Source organism: Cicer arietinum, chromosome 6 (genome assembly GCF_000331145.2).
Source record: "Cicer arietinum cultivar CDC Frontier isolate Library 1 chromosome 6, Cicar.CDCFrontier_v2.0, whole genome shotgun sequence".
NCBI lineage: Eukaryota > Viridiplantae > Streptophyta > Magnoliopsida > Fabales > Fabaceae > Cicer > Cicer arietinum.
This window is the reverse complement of record NC_021165.2, coordinates 19,606,412-19,616,983: the sequence shown is the minus strand read 5'-3', so window position 1 is coordinate 19,616,983 and position 10,572 is coordinate 19,606,412. Positions and strand designations below refer to the sequence as shown.

General features: G+C 27.9%; 1 protein-coding gene across 1 annotated transcript; it reads right to left on the bottom strand.

The window, feature by feature from the left end:
• Nucleotides 1-1,131: 1,131 nt before the first annotated feature.
• LOC101512863 (uncharacterized) lies at nucleotides 1,132-4,072 on the bottom strand. The gene is made up of 8 exons (XM_004505448.4): nucleotides 3,661-4,072; nucleotides 3,435-3,547; nucleotides 3,277-3,326; nucleotides 2,282-2,515; nucleotides 1,958-2,110; nucleotides 1,684-1,779; nucleotides 1,579-1,599; nucleotides 1,132-1,488 (listed from the first exon to the last, which is right to left on the bottom strand). Exons 1-8 carry the CDS (start codon nucleotides 4,056-4,058, stop codon nucleotides 1,321-1,323), a joined length of 1,233 nt encoding a protein of 410 aa, XP_004505505.2. The 5' UTR covers nucleotides 4,059-4,072; the 3' UTR covers nucleotides 1,132-1,320.
• Nucleotides 4,073-10,572: the final 6,500 nt, after the last annotated feature.

Here is a 10,572-nt window from a genome sequence, read left to right as displayed (position 1 = left end):
AAAAAAATTATTCTACAAGATGTCTCAAACTTTTTTCTACTATATCTAATAAAATTTTATATAAATTTAACATTGTCTCAACAAATATTACATCAATTATTTACTTTATCTAAAATAAATATTGTGTAATATTAATTATATTAATTTAATAAATAATATAATATATAAATATCAATATGAATCAGGCTATTTAAAATTACAAACAAAACATAAAGAGTGAAAATTTTATTGAATCGCAAAACAACCAAGTAAAATTGAAAATATATATACCGGTTGATAAAATTTGAGAAATTTATCGGTAGAAAAAGATATTTGTTAAATTGATATAGATTTTCAAACGAATGTTCCACGTATTATACGTCAGATTAATGAAGATAGTAGGGATGGAAGAAACAGTAGTTATAAATTAAGAAATTATTAGATAAGTAGTGAGCATATTATGAATATTAGTTATAAATAAATAAAATCATGAAACTGAGTGGTAAACACATTGTTAACATGATTTTTTGAAATGGTAGAACATATATACACATTATTTTCTTTTTCGATTGAAAAATTATAGCCGAGTTATTTATGTTGCGGTAAAATATTTAAAAGGTTTTATTTAATTTAAAAAAAATATATAAAAAAAATAGATTTAAAATTACCATGATTTCTAACAAAAAAAAAATCTATAATTATTAAATAAAATATTAATAATATATTTATTAATCTATTAAAATATTATTTTCGTAAAATACACATCTAATTGGTCAATCTCAATATATAATTGTAGATTTTTGAAAACATGGGAGAATAAGACACCTAACTTTGGCGTAGGACAACTACGAGTATTTGACACACACACACACACAAAAAAAGAGAACTACAGAGAATATTGTTGTCTTCGACCTCAAAAAAAAAAAAAAAAAAAAAAAAAAAAAAAAAAAAAAAAAAAAAAAAAAAAAAAAAAAAAAAAAAATTAAATAAACGGAATATTGCTGTCCCTTTACCCTGCTTATCCATTCTCACATTGGAGAGTGCACTATTGTCTTGTTATCTACGTTGGCTTTTCCTTCTAAAACATTTATTCCTAATTTCCTACTCTTGATCATATACCATTTAAGGCAACGAAATAAAAGGCCTAATAAGTAAAAGGTAAGATAAGCCTTGTTTTGCGAACCATTGATACACGATTTAATCTACCAGTTTCATATAGTTCTCCTTTACAACACAATAATAACTGCATAAACCAAGGACTTTCATTCTTGTTTAAAGTAAACAACAATAGATGTTTATGTTCCAAAAAAATTTAAAGAAAACAAAACATCCCAAGATGTTTTATTGAGGCACAGTAGCTGTTAATGTGACGTGTCTGGGGTTAGTAAGAATTGATGTTATGTTCACAAAACCAGCTTCCATCAGTGTTTCATCCATATCAGTCAAGTAGTACTCATCAAGAAAAGGTTCTGTACTCTTCATCAATGTAAACAGGACTGGAGACAACTCCTACAACACATGAAGAAAAAAATAAATACTTACTTACAGTTAATCACAATAAAAAAGAAAATATCATCAAGAACAAAAGATGGAAAATACCTGTAGGACCTTCGACTTTGGCTGCAGAAGGAAAAAAAATATGAGTGTTTGTGATAGGAACATAATTTTTTTGTTAAAAAAAAACATGATCAGGATTTTATATACCGAATTATCTGTCATAGCTAGGGTGCCTCCAGGTCGAAGGAGACGAAATGCTTCCTTTACTACATTCACTATAGCTCTGGCTGGACATTCATGAAACTGCATAAAATTGAGAAATCAAGAAAATAAAATCCAATGAATATCTTGTCAAATATTTTCATAACAGTGCTTTAATTTTTCGTTGAGTAGAATATAATAAACTGTATATATAGAAAGAAAAAAGTACAGAGCCATTCTATGAATTTTAAGGACTAAATACAGAGAGAAAAAGGCATACCACATACGCAATAGACACAAGATCAAATGATTTAGAAGGCAAGCCTGTGTCTTCCCCATTTGCATGTATCCATTTTATAGGATTTTTTCTAGGCGCTCCTCTCTTTTCCTTATGTTGAGCCACAGCTAGAAAATACGGTGACAGATCTAGCCCCTGGAACAAACATTTCAATCATATTAAAGCATGTCCATGCATAAGGCTTTTTTATTCTTGATAAATTGAAGTTGACCAGGAATAATTTTATGTGTTGCTGATTCTCTTATGCTATCTCCATCATTACATTACATGGTGTTGAAAAAGCAATTTCATCTATAATAAACTCACGGTGACATTCGCCGTTGGGAACTTGTCTGCCAGACATCTTGAGCTTACTCCCACTGAGCATCCAATGTCTAGAATGTCGCTAATCATGGATGTTTGTGAATGTTGTAGATGGTGTTGTTCAATTGCTTGAAGCCAATTGCCACGCAGTATTTGAGTTGCTTCATCGATGGAAGAAGCGTTGGGAATTGCTCGTCTTACCATTGACTTAGTAGCCGCCTCTGCTTCTGCTGCTGCCTATCATCATATAATACAGATCTTACTACTATGATATCACTAAAGTGCAAGTCAACAATGCACCTAAGATTCAAATGGTCGCTAAAGAACAAAAGAAAGAAAAAACCACATGTTACATTGGAAAATATCACAATTTAGTAAATGTGCATGAACAGACACTACTCTACACAAGATTAAACTAAAGCATATTGCAAGGGCAAAAGGTCAAATTCAAGTCTAAACATTTTTTTGACTGTTATCAACTATAACCTTGATTGAATAAATAACTTAATAGTGTTTATCATATAAATACTAAGTATAAGCTATTTCTATAACAAAAGATAAAATAAAGTCAAACTAATTTCTTATAATCTATAAGTTGTTTTCGTAAACTACCATGAAAGAACTTATGAAAATAAGTTGAACACAACTTATAGACATGTCATAAGTTGTTTCTCTAAACTTTCCCAAACAATTTCACAAGTGAGTAACCTGAAATAAACAAATTCAATTAAGTATATCTTGAATGGATGACGAGTGAGAAGACACATTTTTACAAGTATAATGTATATAACTTTGTTAAGGTAATTTGAAATAAATAAATTCAAATAGTTATATGTTGAATGGATAACAGACACAATTTTACAAGTATAATGTATATAACCTTTGACAAAAATCTGCCTTGTTAACTTTCCAGAAAAAAAAAATCACAGATAATAAATTTCAACTCATGACAGCAAATAGAATTAGGAATGACCAAATAAAACCATCTATTCATTTACCAGCCATGTAAGATTCCCCTCATCATACGCATGGAATGGATTCAAATAATCTGTAAAGTAAATCAAGAAGTCTCTCTATCAATAAAATTGAAACATGCAGGTAAAAAAAGGAAAACAGTAGAACAGAAACACCAAAACAAAAAGTAAGATAAAATTACAATCTGGATATACTAAAGAGTGGTTTTGAATGGTATCCATTTCCTTATAAACTTGTGATTCCAAAATCTCTTTCGTCATTTCCCTCCAAGGTATGTTGTTTTTCTCAGCTGTACTGTGCATTTTCACATTAAAAAAAAAACACAATCAACATAATTTTGAAACTAGTTGTTAGAATATTAGAAAAGTAGTTATTGCAAAATCTGAAGTGTTGAGGTAATTGTGAACCTTATTAAAACCTGTCTAGCACCAAGTTTGAGGATAGAGTATAAGGGTTTGAAAGATATGAGAGCTCGAACCATGCGAGACAGAGGGGTTTCTCCAGTCCATTTTGGTCGCACCAATTTCCCTTCTTCATAACTGCCAACTTCAACGGTCGTGGCTGTGTCGGATGCCGCCGCGTGAACCGCACACTGATGCCGTGATGGTGCCTTCGCTGTTGCGGTGGCGATTCCGTGAGCAGAGATTAATGAAGAGAGGTTCTGAAGTGGTGACGAGAGAGCCATGGTAATCGCCAACGCAACAGCGAAGGCACCATAAACACAACATTCCTTGGAGGGTCTGAAGTGGTGACGAGAGAGCCATGGTAATGGTGTGTCAAACTTGCTACAAACATTGCCAACCATAAACACATCTTACTCCTAAATCTCATTGTGCAATAATATACTGCCACGTGGAGCTTCAAATAAAATTAGATATCTGCAAATCTCTTTAATATTATTTTTTTCTAATTTATTTTTTATGTATATATGATTCAACTTTACCAAAATTTCCTGCAGTAAAAATTTCACACATTCTTTTTTTAGATTGGGTAAATATTTCTTGTGGTTTGTGATCAATTAAAAGAAGTAGAATAGTAGAAGTTTATGATACTCCTGATTTTTACGATTAATAAAGTGATTCAATTGATGTTTATTTGGTAAAAGTTAGAAAAAATAAATGTGTTCTACAATTCTATTTCTGTTAAATCAATAAGAATCAAATTACTCTCTCAGCTGTAAAAATAAAGAAAATTATAAATTTTTATTTATGCAAAATATCTACAATTATAATAATTTTTTAATATTGATCCACATAAATCATACCATGTGTTGTTCCACGGAAGCACCAAAGAAAAAGTATAGAATCAGTCAAATTACGGACGATTTTAAAAACATGTGACAATGGTTTGATGATGCCTAAAAAACTTCGGAAGTGATGGAGAAATTTGAGTAGTAGTAGTAGTAGTTACCCCAATTTTCAATCATCCTTTAAAACTGCATGTCATGTGTTTGTGATATTGTCTCTGTTAATAATAAGTCTAATGTCTCTATGCTCTGATGGAAGCATGAAAACACTCTAATGTCGTTGTCGGTGATGCAAGCGGTTGGATCGGTTATGACAAATAAATACAGTGAAGGTTATCCAGGTGCTAGATACTATGGTGGAAATGAGTATGTGCAATTTGTGGATCTGGTTATGGTTTGTTTTGTTTTAATTTCAGAAGTTTGTTATGGATTGATTTCATTTTTATGTGTTGATCTTGTGCTTACATTTTTATAATTTGATAAGGTACATTGATATGGCTGAGACTTTGTGTCAGAAGCGTGTATTGGAAGCTTTTCGGTTGGATCCGGCAAAATGGGGAGGTACATAAGATGGAAAATATTTATTTATGGTGCAGTTTGAGTTTATTTGAGTCTAACTAAGAATTGTTATTTATGTATGATCAAGAATTTGGGAACTTAAACTTTTTATTTGACCAATTCGAGAAATAAGTCAATCTTAAAGGACTGTAGACGTAATTTTGCTATTTGTTTTTTAGTTCGCAGTTTTGGCTTCCTCCATACTAATTGCAAAGCATTGCCAATATATTATTATAGCCTATAGGAGGTGAATTACATTTGAAGTGATGTTATCTTGGTTTTATTGGCAATACCTTGATTAGTGTTTACAAGCATTTCCGTTAGAGTAATAGAGTAAGAATGTTTGTTTCAGCCAAGAAGAGTATATTTGACAGTTGAGTTGGAATGAGGTACAACAGGACATGTGATGGTTTGTGCATTTTGAAAGAACAGAATGGAAATAGTGTATGTTTTATTCACTTATCTTTAAACTAAATGCTATCAAATGAATTTCCTGATATAATCATTTCCTGTGCGTTCAAATGAACGTTTTGAGTGACTTTTGTTTATTTTTGTTTTAAAACAGCTGCTATAAAGTACTAAAATTTTCAGCAGAGTTCATTGATGTTTTATTTATTTTCTCTTATTCTCTTTTCTTCTTTCTCTCATTATACATTGTAGAAAATTAGAAGATATGATTGCTCTTTTGTAATTTATAGGATTCAGTACTTCAGTTTCTGATCAACTGAAAGTAATTATTTTACTACTAATGGCACAAGCCGCAAACTAATTAAGCTTGTTCTTTTTTTTAAATAAACTAATTAAGCTTGTTAAACAGTATATGGTGAATATCTGAAATACCAAATTCAATAATTTAGAGTATTTTAAAGTTGGGTAAAAGACAATTCTTAGTCTTTACTTTACTTGCTAAATAAATTAGTATATGTTTTTTGGCTCATCATTCTGCTTTATTTTTAGGTTGAATGTTTATCTCCGTCCTTAAATAATGGTTTCGGATAATCTTATCTCATCACAATTGGAGGGTTGTCTCAATACATCTTTAATTAAATATTTCATGTGATTGACTTATGGACAAATTATCTGGAATAAAAATAAATATCAAAAGTTATCTTTCTGTGTGGTACTAAATCAGCTTATATAACTGGTAATAATATTTACTCATTATAATTTACATATATTATTCAATTTTAGTGTAAAAGACAACCTAAATGTTATGAGTGTGGTAACTACATTATGATACATATGTTGAACATTGTATCTAGTGGTCTTGTTGATTCATGGATGCGGGTATGTGATAGATTTTTTCAAAGTTAGTATTAATTAATTACTTATGATTTTTATGGTCACATGATTTATATAACTTTGTTATTTCAACGTTTATAATTCAGATATTTGGAGAATCAAAACCATTCGAAGATGAAGAAATGATGAATGTCCGACAACGTTGTGCAAACTTGATTCTTGAACTAATAGAAAATGCTTGAAGCACTTGTATCATTTTAATATCTTTAGACTGTTAATAGAAGATAATGTTTTTTTTTTTTTAACTAGTGAATATTATGTAGCTCTAAATTTGATAATTTAGATTTTGTAAAAAAATTATGACTCGTTGTCATCGATTTTTAAATGTAAAGCTTTGTATGAAGTTTTGTGTTTTATGGTTGAATGAGAAATTCTACTTAATAGTGTAATATGTGAAATTATGAGGATGCATATGTAAGGGTGAAAGTTATGAAGAAAAAAAAATTAAAAAGTTAATTATTTAAATCGATTGGCTCATCGATAAAATAAACAATTTTGAATATGACTTGTTATATAGGTTCAAATTTAACCAATGTAATAAATCAATTTTGAATTTGACTTGTTATATTGGTTCAAATTCAACCGATCTAATAAATCATTTTTGAATGTGACTTGTTACATCTATTATTTTAGCTGATTTAATAATTAACTATTTATTACAACGTTTGATGTTAGATCGGACAAGAAACCGATCTAACAAGTACATAAGAACCGATCTAACAAGGTTTAATTGCACTAATGTTTGTCTTTATTTATCTCAAACAAATAGTTGAGAATTATTAGATCACAAACAACTTTTATCATACACATTGAAAGTAACTCAACTATATCTTTATGTTAGATTGATTGTGTTTGTAAAAATGTTTTTTAGATTGAAAGTTGACCATAAAAATTATTTATAGGTTGAAAAGTGAAGATTGTAATTGATCATGGTGTGATCAAGAAAAAATGTGTGAAGAAGAACGTTTTGGTTCTGGGCACATAGTGAAAATCTCACGGTTGTGAGGACTGAGCTAACACGAGTTAGGTGAGCCGTATACTTTTTGTGTGTGATATTTTTATTCCTTATCTTTAACTCTTTGCACGCACAAATCAAACTTCACTATTATTTACAGCTTCTTAACTTCATATTAATTGTTAAGAACATTATAATCAATTAAGAGATTAATTACTAACTTTTGATTACCAAGTTTAATCTTGAGTAAAACATCAATTAAAGTGCAAGAATTGAATTTTAAAATAATTACAATTCAAACTTCAATTTTTTATGACTATTCATTCCAGTTGAGTATGATCTTTGTACAAAAGATCATTGTAAATAGAGACGTGGTATTTGAAGAAGAAGCTCAATGGAATTGAAGTCAAACACGCAATGATGAAGTACTAATTGATTTAGAATGGGAAGAAAACAAAGCCAATTACAGTTATGAGTCCATAGCAGATAGTGTTCACTCAAACAATGATGGAACTCATGGAAATGATAAAGCTCGTGGAGCTAACGAGACTAAGACTTGTTGAAACATGCGTTTCATTTAATAAAAAAAATAAAAAATAAAAACATTACAAAAAATTAAAATAAACACAACACACACGTAAAGCACACGAGACCAACCTCATTTCTTTCTTTCTTCTTTCTCGCCTATAGTACCCCAATCTCATTTTCATTTTTCTTCTTCTTAATTGATTCTTAACATTTGCATGATTAGTTTGTGTTTAATTTCATTCAAAAAGTTTTGCGTTTAATTTCAAATTTAAGTTCTAGGTTTTTCTTATTGTGTAAAACCTAAATTAGAAATATTTTTTCTTTTTAATGTATTTAATGTCGATCAAGTTAAATTAGTTTGTATTTTTAAATTATGTTTATCAATTTTAAAATATTTTTTACTATTATATTCTTTTTTTTTAAATCAAAATACCCTACTCCCAAATTTATATACTAAATTGCTCTACTTTTTTGGCCAAATAGGAGGTCGCTGGTCCAGGGAGCGGCCAGCCAGCTGAAGACCAAAAAAAATTTCCCCAATTGGAGGTCGCTGGCCGGAAATGCAACTTACCAAAAGAGTTTTTAATTTTTTTTTTCTCGTTTTAATGGTTATTATATTAAATAATACATTAATAAATAATAATAATAATAATAATATATTAATAAATAATAGTAATAAATAAATATATTATTATTATTGTTAAAAATAATTAAAATTAAAAATAGTAAATTATATTATAAATTTAAAATAAAATACATTAAAAAAATTATATTAATAACATGAAATAAAATACATTAAATTAACGAAAAAAATATATCTTATTGATGTCCACCTAAATGCCCTTGAGTTCCACATCTAGGATTTCGTCGAACTCGTCTACCAATACTCGTGACTTGTTTTCAACCAATGAAATCATTTTATTAATATAATTTTTTTAATGTATTTTCTTTTAAATTTATAATATAATTTACTATTTTTAACTTTAATTATTTTTAACAATAACAATAATAATAATATATTTATTATTATTATTTATTATAATCATTTAATAATAATAATAATAATTTATTATTATTATTATTACTAAATTATTATTATTATTTATTAATGTATTATTATTATTTATTATTATTATTATTATTTATTAATATATTATTTAGTATAATTATTTATTAATATATTAAATTCATATAATCACCATTAAAACGAGAAAACAAAAATTAAAAACTCTTTTGGGAGGTCACATCCCCGACCATCGACCTCCAACTAGGGAGAAATTTGTTTGGTTTTCAGCGCATCCTACACCAGCGACCTGCCCAAAAAGTATGACAAAATTTAGTATATAAAAATTGGATTTAATATATATATATAATGGTAAAAAAATTCAATTTTAAATGTCACGTTGAATTAAAATAAGCATAAAATATTAAAATAATTCACCTTAGTGTGCCACATAATTAGATTTACATAGATAAAATTAAATGAAGGATGAAAAATGGAAAATTTAATAATACAAAAATTAAATCTATTTTTTTAAACATACTAAAATCATAATTATTATAGAGATCAAAATAAAGATTAACCACAGTTTAATTAAACACTTATTTAACAAATTATTTTGTTAAACGTACTAGATGTTTTTAATTAGCACATTAAAATAAAATAAAAGGAGTCTTAATCAATTAGTGATTAAATTAGTGAATATATTAGTTTATATAAAGATATTTGTCCACATAATATTAGTGTTAAATAGGTTTTTAATGAACACATTGTTATGGGAAATTATTTTATGAAGATAAACAGCTAATATTTTTTATGAGTATATTCAAATACTTAATATAAACTCAAGTATACTATTTCTAATGTGCCTTCTAGCATCTTCATGGAGAATGGTGACGAATATGAGTTTTTTGGTAATCGTTGATTGAGATCAGATCCAAGTCTTCATTTTAATAATTTTGTGTTAAAAAAAATTAAAATTAAATGTATGTAATCGTTGAATGCACCAAATTCAATAGTGACCGTCAAAGTCATAATTATTTTGGCATATGCATATTGTTGACAATGGAGATTCGAAATCGTCTCACTTAATGAAGAAATAGTTTAAATAATTTCAAAAAACAAAATCTGTTTGAAAATTGGCATGAAATTTTTATGCTATTTATCTATATTGATCTTTATTATCAAGTGTATAAATATGACGGTCTTCGAAATTTTGTCGTATTATACAATAATGACCACAATTACGGTCATTTCACTATTAATGTATGAGATGAAATAAATTGTAAAGAAAAATATAAAAAAAATAAAATTTTGATTTGCACTTAAAGAATATTGATATTATTATTTAAATATGTTGATCAAATCTCTCTGAGGTATCGTTTTACTCTATTTTATTTTTTTAACTTTCTTTTTATTTTTTGACTTTCTTTTTATTTTTCTTCATGTCCTCACCTCTCCAATAAGATCATTTTTCATATCTCATAGGTCTAAAACCCTAATTTCAAATTTTTTTAATTGGTTCTGCTTCGTCTAAGTTATCGCTTTCATATCATTTTAGTTTTTGTACTCCAAGAACTCATGTCAGCAACGTGTTCACTATTTGTCTTATGATTTTTCAATTTATAACTAATATTTCTCATGTTAGCAATGTGATCACTATTTATCTTATGATCTCTCGATTTATAATTAATATTTTTCAATTTCTATTATCTTCGTTAGTCAATTTA